A 24,489-nucleotide genomic window follows, 5' to 3' on the forward strand; every position below is an offset into this window, starting at 1 on the left:
CTTCAATGTTAAAAAAAACCTGCAAAGCTCCTTTCCGTCAGGTTTCCGTTTTTGACGGAAACAATAGCGCACCAGACTACGGTATTTCTTCTGCCAACAAAAAAGACGGAAACCTTATGGAACGGAGCCTAACTGAGCACAACTGATGCAAAAATAAAACCCATTGAATTTTTTGACTTCCGTTTTTGTGGTCCTCTGACAGATACGCTAGAACGGAAGCCACAACGCAGATGTGAACGCAACCTTATGTGCATGGCCAGCTTTAAAGAGGCTCTGTCACCAGATTTTGCAACCCCTATCTGCTATTGCAGCAGATAGGCGCTGCAATGTAGATTACAGTAACGTTTTTATTTTTAAAAAACGAGCATTTTTGGCCAAGTTATGACCATTTTCGTATTTATGCAAATGAGGCTTGCAAAAGTACAACTGGGCGTGTTGAAAAGTAAAAGTACAACTGGGCGTGTATTATGTGCGTACATCGGGGCGTGTTTACTACTATTACTAGCTGGGCGTTGTGTATAGAAGTGTCATCCACTTCTCTTCACAACGCCCAGCTTCTGGCAGTGCAGCACTGTGACGTCACTAACAGGTCCTGCATCGTGTCGGCACCAGAGGCTACAGATGATTCTGCAGCAGCATCGGCGTTTGCAGGTAAGTCCATGTAGCTACTTACCTGCAAATGCTGATGCTGCTGCAGAATCAAGTGTAGCCTCTGGTGCCGACACGATGAGTGACGTCACAGTGCTGCACTGCCAGAAGCTGTGCGTTGTGAAGAGAAGTGGATGACACTTCTATACACAACGCCCAGCTAGTAAAAGTAGTAAACACGCCCCGATGTACGCACATAATACACGCCCAGTTGTACTTTTACTTTTCAACACGCCCAGTTGTACTTTTGCAAGCCTCATTTGCATAAATACGAAAATGGTCATAACTTGGCCAAAAATGCTCGTTTTTTAAAAATAAAAACGTTACTGTAATCTACATTGCAGCGCCTATCTGCTGCAATAGCAGATAGGGGCTGCAAAATCTGGTGACAGAGCCTCTTTAAATAGATTTGTGGTTTAAAGGTTTTCCCACAACTAATATTTATCACCTATTCACAGGATAGGTGACAAATGCATGACCGCTGGGGGGCACACTACGATCTCTAGAATAGGGGTCCGGACCTACATTCCTCCTCACTGCATGATCGCAGTTCTGAGGATTTTGAAAGGAGTAGAGATAGCACATGTGTGCTGCCACTCCATTCATGGTCTATGGGAATGACGGAAATAGCTGAGAGATGTACTTGGCTGTCTCCATCGGCCCCATAGACATTGAATGGAGCGGCAGCGCACATGCACGACCGCCGCTTTAAATCTTTCTCACTGCGATCGTGCAGAGGAGGAACGGGGGTCAGGAGTGGTGGAGCCTCCTGCGATTGTACATTTAACACCTATCCTGTAGATAGGTGATAAATGTTAATTGCGGGAAAACCCCAATAATAAAACCTGACATATTTTGTCTACAAGGGGTTGTCTGTTTTTTTTTTTAAATGAATTAATAAATTGATTTATTTACTTATGGAATAGGAAATAATACAGTTTTCTAAAATACATGTATTGGAATATTCTTCTCACATACCTTTATTATTCCATTGTAGTAAGACCTGTCTCTACACAGTAGAATGGTATAGCCCAAAGATTTGCCCTGTTTAACCCCTTAATGACCAGCCTATTTTAGACCTTAATGACGTATCGCCGGGTGTCGGTGGGGGAGAAAGGGAGCTCCCTCCCTCTCTCCAAAACCACTGAGATGCGGTGCACGCTATTGCGCACCGCATCTGAAGGGTTAAACAGGTAAGATCGATACTAATATCGATCTCACCCGGCAGAGCAGGGACGCTCCCAGCCCTCAGCTGCCTCTAGCAGCTGAGAGCAGGGAGATTTGACGCTCCCTGCTCTGTTTACTTTATCCTGATGCAGTGCCGTAAAAAGGCATATGCATCAGAATAAAGCCCGTTAGTGGCCGCCGTTAAAAGGCGTATTGGCAGTCACTAACGGGTTAAGGCATCCATGGGCTTAAGATGGCATCATGTGGGCTCCCAGCACACACGCTCATTATGTAACACCCGCCCCACACACACACACACACATCATGTGACCCCAAGCATTCAGATTACAAAAGGATTACATAACGTACATGTGTAAGGGTATGTGCACACGATAACTGCAATTACGTCTGAAAATACAGAGCTGTTTTCAAGGGAAAACAGCCCCTGATTTTTAGAACTTTTTTGAGCAACTCGCGTTTTTCGCGGCGTTTTTTACGTCCGTTTTTGGAGCTGTTTTCATTGGAGTCTATGAGAAAACGGCTCAAAAAACGTCCAAAGAAGTGTCCTGCACTTCTTTGACGAGGCAGTCATTTTACCAGCTGTCAAACGACGACATGTAAATTACAGGTCGTCGGCACAGTACATCGGCAAACCCATTCAAATGAATGGGTAGATGTTTGCCGACGTATTGGAGCCGTATTTTCAGGCGTAAAATGAGGCATAATACGCCTCGTTTACGCCTGAAAATAGGTCGTGTGAACCCAGCCTTAGGGCAACATAGAGAACACATCCGTGGGCTAAGACCTCCTTCACATCACATTTTGAACTTCGAACGGAGGTATACGTCAGGAGGACTCTTGATGTATACTTTAGACGGAAGGCCAAAACGTATCCCATACAGTGGGATACGTTGCCAGGGGACTGGCCCTGAGGAAACTCCTGAAGTCACTGTCTATATATGGTCAGTAATGTCATGAGCTTCCCCAGCGCCGGAGTCACCAGGCAAATCATTTACTAGCAATCAGCATGGGTACTCCGGTCCTGGGGAAGCCCTTGTCATCATTGTCTATATATGGACAGTGATGTCAAGAGATTTCAATGCCGAGTTCTGGGTCAAAGCATCGGAACCGCTCTAACTGGGAACTCCGGTGATGAAGAATCCCTTGCCGACACTGTCTATATATGGACAGTGATGTCAAGAAATTTACAATGCCGAAGTCCCTGGCTAGAGCATTGCCCGCGCTCTAGCAGGGGATTCCGGCCCTGAAAAAGTCCCTGGCCTCACTGTCCACTTTTGGAAATTGATGTCAGAAGCTCCCCCAGGGCCAAAGTTCACATGCAGAGTGCTTCCAAAGCTCTGCCCGGGGACTTCGGCATCGTGAAGCTCCTGACATCACTGTTTATATATGGTCTTTATTTATTTAGGGTTTCTACTCTGTGGTCTGCATATATTTAGACGGTCTGGGATCTGTATTTGTTTAGGGTGTCCAGTGTCTGTCATATTTGAGGTGGTTTGTATTAGTTTAGGTGCATGATGAAGTTATTTATAGGTACTATTAAGGATTGAAATGCTGTAAGATAGGGGCGTGTCCTATATAAATTGGTGGAGCATAAGGTCCAAAAAATTTTCCTGTTGTCCCTTCTCAAGCGTTGCCAAATATGTTCTAGGGGATGTTGTTATTAAAGATAACTGTTAGGGTATGTTCACACGAGGGCGTCCGTAACGGCTGAAATTACGGGGATGTTTCAATCTGAAAACATCCCCGTAATTTCAGCCGTACCGGCATGTGCAGGCGCTTGAACGCCGCGTCAATTACGGACGTAATTGGCGCTGCTATTCATTGGAGTCAATGAATAACGGCTCCAATTACGGCCAAAGTAGTGACAGGTCACTTCTTTGACGCGGGCGTCAATTTACGCGCCGTCATTTGACAGCGGCGCGTAAATTACGCCTCGTGTGAACAGACAAACGTCTGCCCATTGCTTTCAATGGGCAGATGTTTGTCAGCGCTATTGAGGCGCTATTTTCGGACGTAATTCGGGGCAAAAACGCCCGAATTACGTCCGTAAATAGGCCGTGTGAACATACCCTCAGAAAAAACCTCACACACACAGAGGAGACAGGGAAAACAATGTAATTCCTACATAGAGACTTACAGACAAGATGTTGGTGTATAAAGACTGACAAACCTGATGATGAGATGTTGCTGTATATAGACTCACAGACATGATGTTTATATTTAGTTGTATATAGACTGATAGACATGATGAGATGTAGTTGTATATAGACTGGCAGACATGACGTTGAGATGTAGTTGTATATAGACTGGCAGACATGATGTTGAGGTGTAGTTGCATATAAACTGGCAGACATGATGTTGAGATGTGGTTGTATATAGACTGATAGACATGATGTTGAGATGTGGTTGTATATAGACTGACAGAGATGCTGAGATGTAGTTGTATATACAGTTAGGTCCAGAATTATTTGGACAGTGACACAATCTTCATGATTTGGGCTCTGAATGCCACCACATTGGATTTGAAATGAAACAACTGAGATGCAATTGAAGTGTAGACTTTCAGGTTTAATTCAAGGGGTTGAACAAGAACGCTGGGTTTCCTCCTCTGTGATGCTTTGCCAGGCCTTTACTTTAATGCATGCTCGATCGGGTTGAGGTCTGGTGATTGACTTGGCCATTGCAGAATATTCCACTTCTTTGCCTTAAAAAACTCCTGGGTTGCTTTCGCAGTATGTTTTGGATCATTGTCCATTTGTACTGTGAAGCGACATACGGTCAACCTTGCTGCATTTGGTTTAATCTGAGCAGAAAGTATATCCCTGAACACTTCAGAATTCATCCGGCTGCTAATTAACACTAGTGACCCAGTGCCTTTGGCAGCCATGCATGCCCATGCCATCACACTGCCTCCACCATGTTTTACAGAGGATGTGGTGTGCTTTGGATCATGCGCCGTTCCAAGCCTTCTCCATCCTTTCTTCCTCCCATTATTCTGGTACAGGTTGATCTTAGTTTCATCTGTCCAATGAATGCTGTTCCAGAACTGGGCATTTCTATTTTGAGGCTGATTAATGGTTTGCACCTTGTGGTGAACCCTCCGTATTTTCTCTCATGAAATCATCTCTTTATGGTAGACTTAGATACTGATACAACTACTTCCAGGAGAGTGTTCTTCACTTGGGTAGCTGTTGTGAAGGGGTTTTTCTTCACCATGGAAGGGATTCTGCAATCATCCACCCCTGTTGTCTTCCATGAACGTCCAGGCCTTTTGGAGTTCACGAGATCACCAGTGCGCTCTTTTTTTCAAGAATGTACAAAACTGTTGATTTGGCCACTCCTAACATTTGTGCTATCTCTCTGAATGATTTCTTCATTTTTTTCAGCCTAACGATGGTCTGTTTCACTTGCATTGAGAGCTCCTTTAACCTCATGATGTGGGTTCACAGCAACAGCTTCCAAATGCAAATACCACACCTGAAATCAACTCCAGACCTTTTAACTGCTTAAATGATGATGGATTAGCGAGGGAATAGCCCATGCAGCCCATTAAATAGCTTTTGAGATAATTGTCCAATTACTTGAAAAAGAGGCAGCTGCATATTAAAGAAATGTAATTCCTAAACCCTTCCTCAAATTAGGATGTGACTACCCTCAAATTAAAGCTGAGAGTCTGCACTTTAAGCCCATATTGATTATATAACTGTATATTCAATATGTTTTGGTAAACAGCTAAAATGCCAAAACTTGTGTCACTGTCCAAATAATTCTGGACCTAACTGTAGATTGGCAGACATGATGTTGAGATTTAGTTGTATATAAACTGGCAGACATGATGTTGAGATGTAGTTGTATATAGACTGACAGAGATGATGATATTCTGCAGTAGGTTGAAATTCTTTATAAGTCCTGCTTTTCAATAAACTACTATTCACCTGTCAGATACTTGAACACTGTTATCCATGTTTAGTCCATTCAGTTAGCCCATGCATACATTACTATAGATTTAAAGGTATGTGAACAGAACATCCCTTCTAAGTATTAGGTTTTAAGCATACTTTTATCCAGCAACCAACATACTTGTAAGGAGGGTGAACCAAGTACCCTATGGAGTGTATATGTATCCTTTTGTAGATATTTGCCTGTTTCTTAAAAAAGACTGCAAAATGTCTTTGATTGTTAGTGATGTTGATTGTATTGCACTGTATTTATTTTATTTTTAACTTTAAGGTTCACTGGAGAGGGCAGGCCGTGATGCCCTGTGGTACTTCCGTGAATATGATGCTGTAACTGTACAAATGAATGAGAGACAACTTGGGTATAGTGACGAGAGGTAGGAGAATTAGCTAGGCCTAGGAAGAGCCTGGTGCTGGCAGAAGACAGAGCTTAGAAACACTGATCTGCTACAACCCCATCCTGATAGGAGGGGGGTGCAGAGTAAAGCCCATATAAGAAAGAGTTTTGGCGCATTCAGACAGATAGTAGGCGAACCGCGTAATGTGCTAGACTTAGCTGTTGTTGATCTGTGCAGTAGTGGACTGGGATCTGGTCGCCTGCGTTGAGGCGGGGAAGGACTGGAGGCTGCACCTACATGGGTGGTGAGCCAGGAAGGTGATATGGGCCTATGCTGAAGGGGAAAGCAGTATGTTTTCTTGCTGAACGAGTGGCAGGTGTCAGGGAGCAGAGAGTGGGCTAGTTAAAGGCCGTTGATGAGGGTGGCTTGGCAATGTTCTGTGCAGGCGACAGAATCGGTAACAGATGCAGTGTTTAGTCGGTTGGAGTGTTTCGTTCCGGGCAGTCTGCTGAGGCTGTGGAAATAGTCAGCCCAGGTGAGGGAACAGTGCTCCCTTTCCCTGACTCCAGCATTTGGCCTGTGGACGTATCCTTTGTTTAAATAAGTTACCTGGCCCTTTAAAAGTCCAGATGCCTGTTGATGATGTTTTATGGATATTTTTTTAATCTTGATTGCTTGGTCCTGCAGGTCCCGGGAGGAGGCCGGCTTGATTGTGCAATATTGTCACCAGTCAGAGAAGTTGTATGGGAGCAGTGAAAGAGGAGGATTGAGGTACTTAGAAGAGTCTAGTACTGGCAAATAAAAGGAGCATGGTGAGGCCAATGTGCTACACCACCATGCTGAGAGGGAGAGGAAGACGGAGGATATGGGGGTGCTTTGCCTAGGAGAGAGTAAGCGGATGAATCGCATGGTGTACAGACAATACTGCTCGAGTTGTGCAGTGGCACAGAGTGAGATCTGGTGACTAGAGAAGACTTGCCTTATTGCTAGTAGGTAGTGCAATGCTGTAGACGGAAGCATCTAGGGGTGGATGCAGGTGGGTAACATGCCTGTGTGAAACCCGAAGCAGAGACTGCTGTAGTGTGGAATGGAATAAAAGGCAGGAATCACAGAGGAGATGGGGAACCACATGAGTAAATCCCATGTTACACTTGGCATGATGGAGAAGACGCATACACTACCACTGACTGATCCTGAGGAGTGCCTGGGCAATGCTTGAGAAAGGTTCTAGGTTGAGCCAAAGCATCGCGTTCACACATGTAGTAAATATACCAGCAATGCTGTTTGAAACATTCAGACTTTGCGCTGTTTCCTTCTGGAAGAATTGAACAATGCTTCAGTCTCCGAAGAGGTGGCACAAAAGATGGAGCTGCAGGAGTAGTCTGTCCACGATATTGAAGTTGAGGCCCTGTCCCCTGATCTAGAAAAGAAGGAACAAGATTGCAGCAAGGACAAGGTTGAGTTGGCAAGGGAGGCTGCTCCAGGGCAATGCAGTTGCAGGATGATGCTGGGCAGTAGGCAGCGCAGATCGGTAAACTGATCTAATTGGATAAAGGTGCATGGCTTCACCAGTGCTTAAGATACAGGGGAGGAGGAGTTCATGTACCGGACTGTCTTGAAGTAGGGCCAGAAAACACCTCAGAAATTATTGACCTTTGCTAAAGAAGGCAGTTCAACCTGGTACGAGGGTTGGAGGCCCTTTGGGCTTTTTGTGTTACCAAGCCTGGGGGAATCCCAGTGCAAGTGGTTGAGCAACCTTTCCGGCAACAATGATGCTATCAACAACCCCGAAGATCTTAGTCAGGTCAGAGTGATGGGAGGACAGAGATTAACTGTCAATAGGGGACTGAGGAAGGCAGCTCATTCACCACAGAGGAGAGGTCAAGAGAGCAGTTAGTAGAGTTGCTGTCAAGGAGAATTCAGAGGCGGGTCCTGGGTTCCTGTTACCATGGTCTACTGGCCCAGTTTCACCATGAACATTGACATTAAAGCTCAACCTCAGAGGAGACAGCACTAGCTACCCTCGTCAGTGCCGCAACAGCAGGAGGAGCACTGACACTGAAGAGGAGTAGGAGGAACATGAAGACAAAGAACTGGTGGTACAGTTGTACGGCTTATTGGTTTCAGTTATAGTTCAAGTGTTCCAGGTATCTTCTGTGAAGATGGATTGCCGAGGACGGCACTTTGAAAAACCCGGGGGAAGTGTAAGAAGGGTGAACTAAGTGCCCCCTTTCCCCAACTACAGCCTGTGGACTGTGAACGTATCATTTATTTAAATTAGTTACCTGGCCCTATTAGAGACTGTTTGGACGCCTGTTGATTATGTTTTATGGATATGTTGTTTGTCTTGCAACAAACAACAGTGTTGTTATCAGTGCTGGCAACACGTGCAGTGTTGTCATCAGTCAGAGAAGGTTGCAAAGGAGTGGTGACAGAGGGGAAGAGTGTTACTGCAGGGGCGTAGCTAGGGGGGCAGGCGGGGCATGTGCCCCAGGCGCAACTAGGTGGTAGGGAAGGGGGGGCGCTGCAGAGCAGCTGATCGCTGCTGATAGGTGCCCTGTATGTCGGACACCTGCAGCAGCTTTAGGAAGAGCCAGGAAATCACGCAGCGTCGTTCTGACTGAGGTCTGTGACGGCCAGGGAGTGGACCAGTCCAGTCACCTTACCTGTCACCTGACCTCACGTCAGTGACATGAGGTCAGATGACTCAGGTCAGGGGACTGGACTGGTCCACTCCCGTGCTGCACCCTCCCAGCATGTAGGGGGCGCCACTGGGCTCTGCCTCTACTCTGTGCTCTGCTGTTACACACACGGAGTAAATAACAGCAGAGAAGTAGAGGAGGAAGCTCCTGTCTTGAAAGAAACTTGTGATCCTGTCAGCAAGGATACATGGTGAGTGCCTGTGTGTATATGTGTGTGTAGTGTGTATACAGTATGTGTATCTGTGTTTGTATGTGTATATGTTACAGTGTGTGTGTGTGTGTGTGTGTGTGTGTATGTGTGTGTGTGTGTCTCTGTGTCTTTGTCTCTTACATCTACTACATTATCTGTACTCAGAGAGTTATCACTGTGTTATCTGTGGCGTTACATAGGACTGCAGGTAACCCTACTACATTATCTGTACTCCGTTATTACTGTTTTATCTGTGGTGTTACATAGGACTACAGGTAACATCTACTACATTATCTGTACTCAGAGAGCTATCACTGTGTTATCAGAGGTGTTACATAGGGCTGCACGTGAAATCTACAACAATATCAGTACTGGGTATATATGGGTCTGTTTGTGAATGTGTCTTTTTGCTTGTATATTTGTGCCTTTTATGTATTTATATATGTTCCTGTCTGTGTATTTATCTGCCGGTGTGTGTGTGTATATGTGTCTGTACGTCTATATATTTACCTGTATGTATGTATTCCAGAATGTGTGTATGTATATTTGACTGTATGTCTAAATATCTGTCTTTATGTATGTACAGTATATATGTTCCAGCGTGTCCATATATGTGGTTAATGTTTGGTTTGTATAGGGTGCGGCAATACAGAGTCCCCCACAGGGCGCCATCCAAGCTAAGGCCGGCCCTGGCTGTCACCAACCCTAGACAGACGGAACTCAGCCGCTGCCTGCGATGCATGACCTCCTCGGCTCCTCCGGTAAGTCACACCAAGCAGAGCGGAGAGTGGTAGCGGTAGGCTACCGCTCACCGCTCTGTTTACAGTGTGGCGCTAAGTTCAAGGGGGGAGTGTGGCATTATTTAAAAGGGGGGAATGTGGCACTATTTACAAGGGGGGGGAGTGTGCCGCTATCTAAAAGGGGGAAAGCGGGCTGTGTGTGGCACCATCTACAAGGGGGGCTGTGTGGCGGTATTTACAAGGGGGGCTGTGTGTGTGCTATCTACAAGGGGGGATGTGTGTGGCACTATCTACAAGCGTGGGGCTGTGTGTGGCACTATCTACAAGGGGGCTGTGTGTGTCGTTATCTAAAGGTGGCTGTGTGTGGCCTCTAATTTATTTTCTTTTAATTTATTTTTATGTTAATTACATTATATAACTATATCGCTTGTAAAATGTAGAAATGCTTTTATGCTCGAGTTACATTAAAAAAATTGTGAACAAAAATTACACCTCATTGATTGGTAGAGAAAGCAAACCTGGCGAGGGGGAAGGAGATGTCGGGAAATAAGTTGGGGGGGGGCGCCAATCTAAATCTTTGCCCCGGGTGCAGGAGAACCTAGCTACGCCTCTGATTACTGGAAAGCCCTGGAAGGGCAAAGTACTGCCATGTAATGGGAGCATGGTGATGCTGATGTGCAGTGCCACCACACTGAGAGGAGGAACAAGGAGAAACCCATGCAAGGGGGTGGTTTAGGTGCCTAGGAGAGAGTGTTTAAAAAGTACAGAGAATGCTACTGGTGTTGTGCAATGGCAGAGTGTGAGATCTGGTAACCAGAACAGGCTTGCCTTATTGCAGGAAGGCAGTGCAAGACTGGAGGCTGCAGTTTCTGGGGGTGGTTGCGGAAGGGTGACACAGGACTGTGCAGAACTGAAGCAGGGACTGCACAGCAGGAGTCACAAAGCAGACAGGGAATTACTCTAACAAACACCATGTTACTAACTCATAAGCATTACTGTGCTTACACCCGCGCAGGCTGTTTTGGGGCCTAGTGAGGGGAGTAGAAGGATCCCTGTAATGTTAGGCCTGTGAGGAAGCTGTAGTGGGGACTGGTTGCCCTGGTGACCTTGGACGTGTCCTAGTGATTGCAGCTCTGAGATAGTCTGTACTGCTCTAGTAGTCAATGGAAAAGGCAGTCATTGGGAACCTGTAATGATAGGGGTAGGGAAACGGACAAGTGAGCCCTAATCTACACGCCACTCTGTCCCTGCCTACTTGCAACGACCCGCCCTAGGCGACGGGGTACAACTGGGCGGCGGTCCCTACGCTCAGTAAGTGCACGAAACAGACAAGGGTACACAAAGCTAGGGAAATGGGGCAGTTGCCCACGGCAACACCGCGAGCAACAAGAGAGGTGAACGAGCCGAGTCAAACCAGGAGTGTACGAGGTACCAAACGCAGAGCAGAAGAATAGTCAGTAAGCCAGGGTCAGTATGGAGCAGGATCAAGTAGTCAGGAGCTGTAGCTGGGCCAGGAAACCACACGAGAAGAATCACAAGCACTGGAGAAACAGGAAAGGCAGGTATAAATAGACAGAGGGCGGGAGCTAGCTGAGTCTGGCTAGGCTGCGATAGGCTCTCCCACTCCTAAGCCGGCCAGCCTGAGTGGTGGAAGCTGGAGTCAGTCTCAGAGACATAGACTCAGGTGCCGACTGATTACCTATGGGCGTTAACCTCGCTGTGCCTGGCAGATCCTTTACAGAACCCTTGTGTGTCAGGGCCTTAGGGAGAAGGCTATCTTAATCCCGTGTTGACTAGAAATATAGGAAGAGACCTGAGGCGGGGTCTGGAGGTCCTCTGGTGGAAGTGCCTGTAGGCGTTACTATTGGATGAATGTTGGAAGACAGTGCCCGTAAATTACTTTACCCTTAAGAGTCAGGAAGCGGTGCTAAGGAAGGACACTGAGCAGTTGCAATATACGGAGCCCTTACGATTTAGGGAGCTGTAACTTGGAGACTATCCCTGGTAGACTGAAACACTTGAGATGCAGGGACTGTGCCAGAGAGAGAATTAGTACCTAGAAAACAGGGTAGAGAGGTCGAGAGAGATAGCCTTAAGTACAGAAGCAGGAAGAGAGACAGCTGTATGACAGCTGTCTGACATGTGTGGCTGTGTGAAGCAGCACAGTCTGAGTGTGGTCTCAGGGAGACAAGTAGAGTCTTTCACAAGAAGTTATTCCTGGTTGGTTAAGCATTTCTTCTGTTAGGCATTTCTTAACAATTAAGAGACTTCATTTGTTGCAACCATTAGGGTATGTTCACACGAGGGCGTCCGTAACGGCTGAAATTACGGGGATGTTTCCGCCTGAAAACATCCCCGTAATTTCAGCCGTAACGGCATGTGCAGGCGCTTGAACGCCGCGTCCATTACGGACGTAATTGGCGCTGCTTTTCATTGGAGTCAATGAATAACGGCTCCAATTACGCCCCAAGAAGTGACAGGTCACTTCTTTGGCACGGGCGTCTATTTACGCGGCGTCATTTGACAGCGGCGCGTAAATTTACGCCTCGTGTGAACAGACAAACGTCTGCCCATTGCTTTCAATGGGCAGATATTTGTCAACGCTATTGAGGCGCTATTTTCGGACGTAATTCAGGGCAAAAACGCCCGAATTACGTCCGTAATTAGTGCGTGTGAACATACCCTTAAGCTTATTGTGCCTCAAAAAAAGAGGGTAACCATATACTTTGTGTGCCACTGTAATATCAGTCGTGTTCAGTAAAAACCATCTGTCTAATATTTATTTGGTCTGCAGACTTGTTGCTTGCTATTGCAGTTATATTAAACTGAAGCACTGGTAAAGATTCTGGGCTCTAGTGGAGAAGTTCTACCTGGGCCCAACATCTAAAAACGAATCCTTGCTGCAGTATATGATGAAGTCATGTTGTATAGGATCTATATATACTATAAAAGTAAAGTATTTTAATAGGGAAATCCCATCTATGATGGTTACAGCATCGTGCATTTAGCAAAACAAATCCCTGCATCCCCACTTACACCTCTGATGTAAAGAATGCATTGATTGAGGGTTTATTACGTTTTAACATTCCATAAATCTTCCAATAATATAATAATAATAATAATAATAATAATAAAAATATTCTAGTGTAAAGATGAATAGAGACAAAACCATGATAATGGCAACAAAAAATATTATAAACTGAATGCCCTGATCACTCACCATTGGAGTCCGCTTAAATAACTATCATTCTGTTTGCGTATTTATTTGTTTAATTATGACATTTATGTAAACACATTGCGGCAAAATACAAAAATAAAGGAAAAGCAAAGAGTTGAGTATGAAGGCCTCTGAGGCTGCGGGTATGTGACGCACATGACTGTACTCCTGAATGTATGTGTGTGAGAGTCTATGTGTGCTTAGAGAACGGTAAGACTCAGAGGAGACAGAGGGGAGCTTTGTGTGCTCTCTCATAACCATTTCTGCCCAGTTTCTATCTCTCAGTTCTATTTCAAGCTTCAGGAACATGCAGTGGCTTCTCTTCGCTCTCCTAACCACATACTATCAGCAGGTAAGTTCTTGTACATTTTATTAATTTCCCAGCAGGTTTAAACTCAACTAAGTCCGTAAAAAAATATTAAAAAGCCTTAAAACAGGCCTGTCGTAATGGCTGACATTTTCCACTCAGTACATCTCAGTATTCTAGCTTTGCTATCTCTTTGCTTCTGCTTCCTTTATGTGGCTTTTGTAGAGTTCTAGATGTAATTATGTACATAACTATACTCAGTCCTTGCCTAGAAGAGAACTGCTGGTTCATGTAGTATTTTCCCTCCTGTCACGTCAAAGGCTACACACGCTCGTGTGGGTAAAGCGGCGAGAGAAGACATCTTTTTATATAACACAGATCACACGTACATAGCATAAAAATGGCTTTTTTTTTCAAGTGCGTGTATGACATTGTTTGAATACACAAGAAAATCTAGTCGGAAAATCTGCAGTGTATACGCTACTTGTGGACATACTGGACATACCCTACCTCAATCTTATCTGTACTAGGGGGTTGAGACGTTGACAAATCCTTATTTTGACAGCTGACGAAGTGTGAACACCTGCTGATTCAGTTTATTGTTGGTGCACTTTATGTCCATATGCTAAATGCTCACTTTCTGGCTTGTGCTGTAATTTGTTTTAGGTCGGATGGAGTTATAAGTATCAGTGTGGTGTCAATTCCCCCAATGTGAAGTCCATCTATTGCTTCATTTTGAGTGTTTCATTTTTCATTACTAATGTCATGATCAGAAAATATGTGCAAACATTCTCAGTAAAATGAATTCTGTATGGTTTATAGCTCTGCATGGTATAAAGGTATTCCAAAAGTTATTGGGTCTAAGAGCATATTCATAGATTTTATGCCTAAGGCTGGGGGGACCTTAAGTCCTTAGGCAAGGCTGCTGACCAGTATTGGATAAAGGGGTGGAGGTCCTTTTTTTGTATGTTGCAAACCACCAAATAATAATTATAAATGCACCTTACATACTGAGTCTGTGACATGAATGACAGTGTAAACGCATTGCTTTAATGTCCGAAGTTGTTCAGAAGCTTTTTACTGTTCTACGCTAATATTTGGTGGTACTATTAGGTTGTCATACATGCGTTTTTACCTATTTTGAGAATATAAACTGTTTCAAAAGACTACCTCTTTGAGAAGACCACCCCTGATCTAAACTAGATTTTTTCTGTGTTGGATTTTCAATTCTTATATTCTATGTATATTTGCCCCCTTCTTTGAGAGGACCACCTCTCCAGAAGACCAGTTTTCACTGTAAGAGCATGAGCATTACTCTATCCTGCACGTGGAAAAATGGAGATCTATATAAGAGTTAAAAAGCAAGTGTGTTTCTAGAGTTAGGACTACGTCCTATATGTTGACTTTGCCTTCAGCACTGTTACTTTAAGTTGTCCTGGCTGGCATACAATGTGTCTTTACTGCTGAGCCGTGGCTCTGCACACATTACATTGCACCCACATGGCACTGGACAAGAATAAGAGAGGTATGATGCATTATCTATGGGCTACAATAGGATCCCTTTGTGTAACCGACGTCAGAATTAGTTGTTTGAGTTCCACAGCAAAACTGAAGAAGCGATCTCAGCAGTATTCACTAAATTGCCAGTCAGAAGGCGAAAAGACACGAGCCACAGCCGCCTGACCCCTAAAAAAGTAATATATGAACTTCAACACAATAGCTACATAAACCGAATCATATGTCAACTCCCCCCATACAGTAATATCACAAAATGTAGAAAACACTAACTCTATGTAACCCTGGTAATCAGAAATGAAAAGGAATGCATCATCAGGAAATGACGTATTATTTTAAAAAAGGTTTAATTATTATATATATATATATATATATATATATATATATATATATATATATATATATATATTATTTTTTGAAATGTTTTGGTGGTATCTACTTTTTTTATGTGACTATCCGTATGAATCTTGACATATTGCAGTTTTCACACTGGCCACTAGAGCAATCATAATAAGCTGGTATTTCCTGTTCTCTGTAACTCATTTGTCATCATTGGAAAAGCACAGCATGAGGAAAATCATCTCATTATCATTAGAAGGTGGGCGACAATTCTATTGTATTATTGGAAGCCTAGATACGCTGACAGTAGTGTTGGGAGACTCAGGACGCTGCCATACATGTTAAATGGTTGGCCGGTCCTGCAGAAATCTACAGATAAGGCTCTGTATGCAGATCTCCTGTCACTCCCTGGTCTCTGGGGACCAGAGGGGTTCCTGGAGACTGTAATTATCTGGGACATTTTTCTGTCAATTGATTCCCATTCATTTGAGCTGCCATAAAGCACACGCACCTTGTTGTACTGACGATACAAAGTAGCCTTATCGAGGATATTATGCAGAGACAAAGAATATATATATATATATATATATATATATATATATATATATATATATATATATGATAAAAGAGTGTTTTGTACAGGATTTTTTTCTGATTTAGTGCAATATACTTCAGTTTGTTTGCAGTGTTGAAGAAACTGCAAACTCAGTCATGACAATGGACAAAGCAGCAGAGTCGGAGGTGTTCCAGCGGAGAGAGTTTTGTCGCTGGCCATGCAAATGCTCACATAAGCCTTCATGCTCGTTGGGTGTAAGCCTGGTCAAGGATGGCTGTGGATGCTGTAAAGTTTGTGCTAAACAACTGGGGGAAACTTGTAATGAAGCAGAAGTATGTGATCACCACAGAGGTCTGTACTGTGACTACTCCGCTGATGCACCCAAATATGAAGTTGGCATTTGTAAATGTAAGTAAGTCACTGTTCTCCAAGACATCTTGAATGACTTATTATACCAAATGTTTAAAATGGAGATGCACACTCATTAGTGAATTGCCTAAACATTAATTCCATAATACATTTCTATTATCAGAATTGCTCCCTTTGTGTTCCAAAAGCAGGGTTGGAGTGCCATTGCCGTGATTCTTTGCTGCATTATCAGAATTCCCTTGGTTATAAAGGAAGTGATTCTGGTTATAGAATTCTACCAATATCTCTAGGGTAGACTAGATTTGCAATACGCTGTCCGATGCAGCATGCCAGATTCTGTATGAAAAACTTCCATATGCCTTTGTATGAAATCTGAGAAATACGGAGGTACAGTATGGCTCCATAGATTTCTATGGAAATGAACTACGGCCCCTTATAACACAGTGGTTGTATGAAACCATAATACAGTCATGTGCATGAGGCTTTAAAAACACGATCTAATGATATCCTATTGCTGGTACATATGATGAGTTTATCAAAGAACACCAAGAAAAAGCTTATTAGCCCCTATGTTTTTTAATTGTGATGGCATAAACAATAGTAAGGTTAAAAAATGTCAGCCTCTGTTTGGACCTTCCATTAGAACACATGACTCCCGATCGGACTCTCCAATTCTTACAGCATTAGCAGTGTGGACCAGAAGTCAGTTTCTCGATTCATTCCTATGAGACTGACATTGCGTGTCCACACAGCAGACACTGTAAGAATCGGAGAGTCAGATCGGGGGTCACGTGGTCTAAAGGAAGGACCGACCGGGGGCTGAAAATACACAAATACATTACTCAGTATGTTTTTAACCACACTACTGTTTATGCCATCACAATTTTTCTGCGAGTGTTTATTTTATTGGTAAGATTTTCTTTTCTATTATCTTGTAAAAATCTACCACAGATATTTTCAGTAGTGTTTGTTGGTAATATATCTTATTAGGGAAAAGTAGCATCTTCCTTACCTTCCACTGGGTGGAGGGGGATGCAGCTGCAGCTACTCATTATGTGTTATAGTGAAACAGGATGAAAAGGAGAATGGGAAGCAGAGCAGCAGGGAGAGCTTTCTGATGGGTTCAGAGCACACAGCACAACTTTTACACCAGAAGAGCCCACCCAATCAGCAATCCTTGTTAATTTCTCTTTATGGCAGTTGACGATTCATTTTTCTGTAACAGAGCTCCAAAGCCCCTGCTTAGCCATAGGAGCTTACATCATACTGTTTATACATTGAATTTAATAATGACACAGCATGAAATAATATCCTCAGATCGTCTTGAGGCCCTTTTACATGGGTGGATGATCGGGTGAACGAACATTTCTATTAACGCTTGTTACCGATCCTTGGCCTGTGTAATCATAGCAGGATCAGCCACCAAACAAGCAAACGTTCTTTTTTTTTTTTTTTTTAATCATTGTTGTTTATTGAACATAGAAGTACATAAAATAGTTACACATTATGAATATGTTAAGAATACATTAGCATTAAAGAGGCTCTGTCACCAGATTCTCAAATCCCTATCTCCTATTGCATGTGATCGACGCTGCAATGTAGAGAACAGTAACCTTTTTTTGGGGGGAAAAACGTTCATTTTTGGCCAAGTTATGAGCTATTTTATATATATATGCAAATGAGCTTTGAAATGGACAATTGGGCGTGGTTTTTTTCGTATGTCCAACTTGGCGTGTATTGTGTTTTTAACTGGGCGTGTTTACGTGTATGACGCTGACCAATCAGTGACCAGTCAGCGTCATGCACTCCTCTCCATTCATTTACACAGCACATAGTGTTCTTACTAGAACGATCTGCAGCCACATACACAAGTGTCCTGATAATGAATACACATCACCTCCAGCCTGGACGTCATGTGTATTCAGAATCCTGACACTTCTGAATCTTTTCTGTGAGAATACAGCAAGCCACTCGTAATCTCGCGAGATTACGAGGTAAACGAGATTTCGTTTACCTTGCTGGAAATCTCACAGAAAAGATTCAGAAGTGTCAGGATTCTGAATACACATGACGTCCAGGCTGTAGGTCATGTGTATTATTATCAGGACACTTGTGTATGTGGCTGCACATCGTTCTAGTAAGAACACTATGTGCTGTGTAAATGAATGGAGAGGAGTGTATGACGCTGACTGGTCACTGATTGGTCAGTATCATACACGTAAACACGCCCAGTTAAAAACACAAAACACGCCCTGTTGGACATACGAAAAAAAACACGCCCAGTTGTCCATTTCAAAGCTCATTTGCATATATATAAAATAGCTCATAACTTGGCCAAAAATCAAAGTTTAAAAAAAACAAAAAACTTTACTGTTATCTACATTGCAGCGCCGATCACATGCAATAGGAGATAGGGATTTGAGAATCTGGTGACAGAGCCTCTTTAAATTTAAAATTCACTATGCTGGTTTATCATTTTTTATGCTGCCATAAAAATGGCCCTGTGTCTAGAGAAGATGTGTTCCCGACAATATGCAATCTGTATGGCGATGAACGATCGTATTAACGATCATTCATCCCCATACTCCTGATCATTGCTTTGCGTAAATGGAGCAAACAAGCGCCGATCAACATGCTGTTATTGTCGATTGGCGCTCAAAACCAGGCAGTGTAAAAGCCCCCCTAGTGTTGGCAGAATTTGATCATTTAGCCCTAGCCACTATAAAGGTATGAAAAAATTAATCAGCACTGACTATTGGACTTAAAAAGGACATACAGTAGTGTCAAAAGGGGAGATTTACTTTAAGGGCTTGTCCACACGTAACCGATTTGCCGCAGAAAATTGGCACCATTTCATGTGGTTTTTACTGCAGAAAATAGTGCAGATTTTTGGTGCGGTTCATTTATGTGGTTTTTTCAAGGGCTGTGTGATGGTGATATTTCTTCTTCCTGTGATGTCGTTTCCACTCCCTGTAAGAAATTCTGCAGCGTTTCCGCCAGCAAATTACGCAGTACATCAGAAAAACGCAGGAAATCAGTCCACTTTCCAGAGCAATAATTGACATGCTGTGGAACTAAAATTACGCACCGCCGGTGAATTTCTGGACTGAATTTTTCCGCAGCGTGTGGATGGCATTTTTTAAATCTCACTCACTTTGCTGCTACTGTATTCTGCTGCGTATTTTCCGTCTGCAATTCCGGACTGAAAATATGTAGCAAATCCGTTACATGTGGGCAAGTCCTACGGGTTTGTTTGAGGTTACAGGGGTTTTCCCAACAAAAAAAGAAGAGTTTAATGACATATTACTAGGGCATGTCATCAAATTATGATCTGTGTGGATCTATTTGCTAGGACCAACACTTGAGATTGAACGGGTTTGTCCCGACTCTTAATGGCAACGTATGATTAGTTATTCTACTTATAAAGGAACGGGATGAACTATAGAAACTACCAATTGTATGCACTGCATATTGTACTAGTCATCGGTTTTCAATGAATGAATATGATTTAGTTATAACCTCTCTAATAAAGGATTGCTTGCTTCAAGAGATATAGCAGACGTATTCCAGTCCACTTTTGTGAAAGCATGAATTTATTTATTAGCCGCAATTATTTTGTAGCTGCCCATTTTGGCACTGTTCATACAGCGCACTGCCAAACAACTTGCCAACTACAGCTCATTTCTGAATTCATTACATAATGATGTGTGAAGTCTTTATTATACCTTCAAACATATAAATGGGGTAGTGTCAGATAGCTAGCTGCTCTTTCTTCATATAAAGAAGAGGCCACATGAACCGACTGCACCTACATAGTTATATATTTACTTTCTTAAACTTGCAGATATATTTGCTGTCGGATGTGAACTCAATGGGGTGCTCTATCAAAATGGCCAGTCTTTCCAGCCCAGTCCATTTTACACATGTCTGTGTATAAGTGACACAATTGGATGCACCCCTATACTTGATTCCAGACAATCTGAAAACCGCTGTACAGATGCCACAGGACTCGGGGGGAAAAAGTCTGATCTAACTAACTGTGCATTAGAGAAGAACCCTATCGTGAAAGACTACAAATTTATACCAGGTATGCTACGCAATCTAATCTATCTATCTATCTATCTATCTATCTATCTATCTATCTATCTATCTATCTATCTATCTATCTATCTATCTATCTATCTATCTATCTATCTATCTATCTATCTCACGTGGTCTGATGCTGATATGAGGCTACATAGCTATTCTATAAGGTTGCCATTATATTGCTGTATATATAATGGATTGTTTTTGAGAAGCCTATAAAATTACCTTTGTTTTTAAGAGAATATTTTCCATCAATCTATCCATTAAAGCTGGAAATATTTATCTGGCATCTGTCAAAACCCGATTCGCCCATCTGGCTGCCAATTCTGGTATGCAGACATGAGCAAATTATTTAGCCTGCTACAAGTTTGCTGAATCCCAAATAGGTTTGTGGTTCAAAGGCCATTAAAATGCATTTGCAAAAGGATTTGTTAGGTTTGAGATTCACTTTTAGTGAATTTAATAAAATAGGCAAATCGATTCAACTATTTTATTCCATGGACTGATGAATCTGTAAATCAGCCAGTTGGGCGTAACGGCGAATCAGGAGAAACGATTAACCTTTCTCTCGGCTGATTTATACCACTTCAGGGGATGCATTAAAGGGGTTTATCCATCAGGGACATTTATAGCATATCCACAGCTACGCGAGCTATGCTGATTCTGCAACTGACATTCACTTCTATGGGAGTTACGGAAACAGTGTAGCTCAGCGAGCTACGCTGTTTTCTGATTACATGGTCGGAAATTATGAAGAGGCCCAGACCCGAGAAAGGTAGAACGGGGTCCCAATCTAGAGATAGGTGTGGGTCCCAGAGGTGGGACACGCATCTAACATTTATGGCATATCCTGTGGATATGCCATAAATGTCCCTGATGGGAAAACCCCTTTAAATTTCATATGCTATTACTTCACGCCATGGAAATCCAATCCATAGTGCTTTCAATCCATAGAGCTTCCAATCCATGGTGCTTCAGTAAATACTACAATTAGGGAAAGATGATTCGTCACATTGCTTCAGCACTTGGCAGCCCTGTTCTGGAAGTTTTGTGTACCATTCATGGTTTTCTCAGATGTTTCTACCTAATGTTACATATTATAGTCAATAGCCGTCTATGCTGCCCCTTTACAAATCCAAATGGAGCCGATAGCGGTTTACCTAGTCCCCCTGCTACTTCATTATATTGATCGGCAGAGGTCTCAATGGTCAGATTCAGATTGCCCGGACATTGGTGACATATCCTAGCGACAACCCCTTTATAAACTGACTTGTTGGAAAGGTGGCATCTCATGATAGTACCATGATAAAGGTACTGAGCTTTTTACTATAATGCATTCCCCTGTTAATGTTTGTCTACGGAGATTATATGGGTGTATGCTTGTGCACAATTTAGTAATGGGGTTGGATGAAATGGCCGGTCCCTCTAGTTAGGTGACGGTGTCCACATACTTTTAGCCTTCTAATATATCTCGATTTTCTATGCAGTTCAATGCGGTAATGGTGTGTTAGCTCCCATTTGGCCTGGGGAGAGGATGACTTATGTTCTTCAATGGGATTACTGAGAGGAACGTCAGAAAAAGAAGAACCTCAACAAATACTTTAGTTACTAGATCCCAGGGCTGTTAATAGCAGCAACAGCTTATCTACTGAATACCAAAACATTTCAGAGTCCTGACCCAGCTGTACCCAACAGCAAGTACAGCTAAGATGTAAACCTTTATATTACCTTCACTCAATCCTTTATATAAAAGCCTGCGTATTACATTAGCCACAGTTCTTATTTTACTGTCCCAGGACATTTTACGCACTCTGTTAGGCCAGATTCACACGAACGTTGTATACGTCCGTGTGCGGTCAGTGAAAACAACGGACAGCACACCAACCTATGCAACTCAATGGGGCTATTCAGACATCGGTGATGTTTCACGCAGCGTGTTTCCACCTTGAACATATGTACCTTGGCTATAATAGTGGGTATCCAGTGTAGTGCTAAATAATAAACAGTACCACATATTCCATAGCGCTGTACACAGATTGTCGCCATTCACATCAGTCCACGTTCCCAGTGGGGCTCACAATTTAAATTCCCTATTTCAGACGCACACAAGGGCCAATTCCATAGGAAGCAGTACACTTGTAATCGTCCTTACAATGCAGCAACATTATCAGATAGAAAACCGGGAATGTTTGATGAACTATAAATCTCTATGTATGTATATTTTATTATTATCGTATGCTCTGGCAAAGGTCAGCTTTTGCTTTATAACCTGTTGGCATGAGAAACCCCTGGTTTACATATGGGATAATATAACATGCCTTTGTGTATTGCAGATATATGCTGGGCTTCTAACCTGCTTCCTGCTCTGACAGCTTTACACCCATGTCTACCTTTCAGGTACACAATAGATTTGCCCAAAATACATCGAGTCACTTCATGTGTTAGATCCAGAGAATGTCTCAGTACAAATATGTTTTTTTATTAGCTATTGTCCTTTTCTGATGAAGTTTAGTTGCCTATGATAATATGAAAGGTTGATTTTTGAATTTCCGACCAGCCCCGTCTGTATTTAAATTGCTTTGATGGTCTGGTATGTATTAAATACATGTACATAATTGCATATTGTTTAATGGGTTGTGAAAGTTGTAAGAAAATAACATCTTCTTCAAAGAAAACTCCCATGTATATAAGGTGTGTGGAAAGTAGATGATCCCTTCAAAAAAGGGGTATTTCCAACTTAAAGGGAACCTGTCACCTCACCTGACATGTCTGCTTTAGTACATGATAGTATTTCCCATGAAATAATTCTGGAACATATTTTATTAGAACTCTATGCTGTGCCGTTCCTCTGTTATTCATCCTAGAATATGTTTTAATAAATTGACAACTAAGTTTTATCAGTTGGGGTGGAGTTTGAAGAAAATATGCTCCAAAATTATCAATTAATGGGGAATACAAATATTTACTGAAATAGACATACCAGGAGTGAGTGATCCTTTTTATACTTGTATTGTATACCCACGGGATATGGGAATAATGTCTGATAGATCCCACCCCAACCACCCTGGTGATTCGGTTGCCGCATCCAGACGGAGAATGAGCAGAAGAGGTGGCCGCGCACCTCTCATCATTCCCTACAATAAGAGTAACGGAAACAGCCGGGAAAGAAAAGTTCTAGTGATAGGAGTGGGTCCCAGCGCTGGGACCAACAACTATTAGATGTTTATGGCATATCAGTAAATACCTCTAACAATATTGTGTCTGTGAACTCTTCCATCCACTCACTAACTAAACCATTGCATCTCAGACTTGCAACATATCATTTTAGCAATTTGCTAATATAGCCGTAAGGGTTAACTTACTAAAACGCAAAAATGTTAATCTGGTCATCCACAATGAAAAGGTAATTGAAACGCCTTTACATTTATTGTATGATCGCTGCTAATCATATATGTTGATTCTGCATGCGCAAGTAAACCATTCATGCTGCTTGGCATTTCAAAGCAACCATTTGGTATATCCTCACTTATTAACCACTGTACTGAGAACAAAGTGGAGCAATTCTGAACATTTATCGTCTACATTTTATGGGGGTCATATTATTCATATACACTAACTGTATTGTACTCTATTTCAGTGTACAAGATTTTACCGCTGATTTGGAAACGAAAATGTCTTGTGCAGGCAACTGCATGGAGTCCATGTTCTAAAACCTGCGGAATGGGCATATCTATACGGGTTACCAATGAGAACAGCAAATGTGAAATGAGAAAGGACAGAAGACTTTGCTTCCTCAGGCCATGTAATACAACTCTACTAAGTAACGTAAAGGTAATTCAGTGTAGTTTTCTGTTACTTATTTCTAACACAGCGCCGAATACTAATATTCACTCCATTCATGAGTATCATCTGTATGTTAGAAGTGATATGAAATGAGAAAGGGGCAATAGTGGATCAAAATGACAAAAGATGTTGTAATGTTGTAGGTGGGATTACAAAGGGGGGTAAACACGGAAACATTTTTTAGGTGTGATTGCTAGACCACCATCACTGAGATGAACGTAGGGCTATATAAACAATGGCTTACACATACTGTAAACAGGTCAATACATGGCAACAAAAAAAAGGCCATTTAAAAAAAATAAAAAAATACAAATCTGAGGGTTCAGGATTAACCTTTAAAAACTACAAGGAGCTTCATAAACTGTAAAAATTTATTAAAATCAGCAAAAATACTGACAAAGGCAGGTGGCCAAAGGAATCAAAATAAATCCCCCCTCAAGTATATAAAGTCTTTAAGTATATAAATGCAAAAAAAACAACAAAGAACATGTAGGA

General features: G+C 42.6%; 1 protein-coding gene across 1 annotated transcript; it reads left to right on the forward strand.

The window, feature by feature from the left end:
- The first annotated feature begins 15,832 nt into the window (after window positions 1-15,832).
- CCN6 (cellular communication network factor 6) lies at window positions 15,833-23,957 on the forward strand. Its single transcript, XM_075864231.1, has 4 exons — window positions 15,833-16,104; window positions 19,910-20,152; window positions 22,485-22,548; window positions 23,789-23,957. Exons 1-4 carry the CDS (start codon window positions 15,852-15,854, stop codon window positions 23,859-23,861), a joined length of 633 nt encoding a protein of 210 aa, XP_075720346.1. The 5' UTR covers window positions 15,833-15,851; the 3' UTR covers window positions 23,862-23,957.
- Window positions 23,958-24,489: the final 532 nt, after the last annotated feature.

Source organism: Rhinoderma darwinii, chromosome 4 (genome assembly GCF_050947455.1).
Source record: "Rhinoderma darwinii isolate aRhiDar2 chromosome 4, aRhiDar2.hap1, whole genome shotgun sequence".
NCBI lineage: Eukaryota > Metazoa > Chordata > Amphibia > Anura > Rhinodermatidae > Rhinoderma > Rhinoderma darwinii.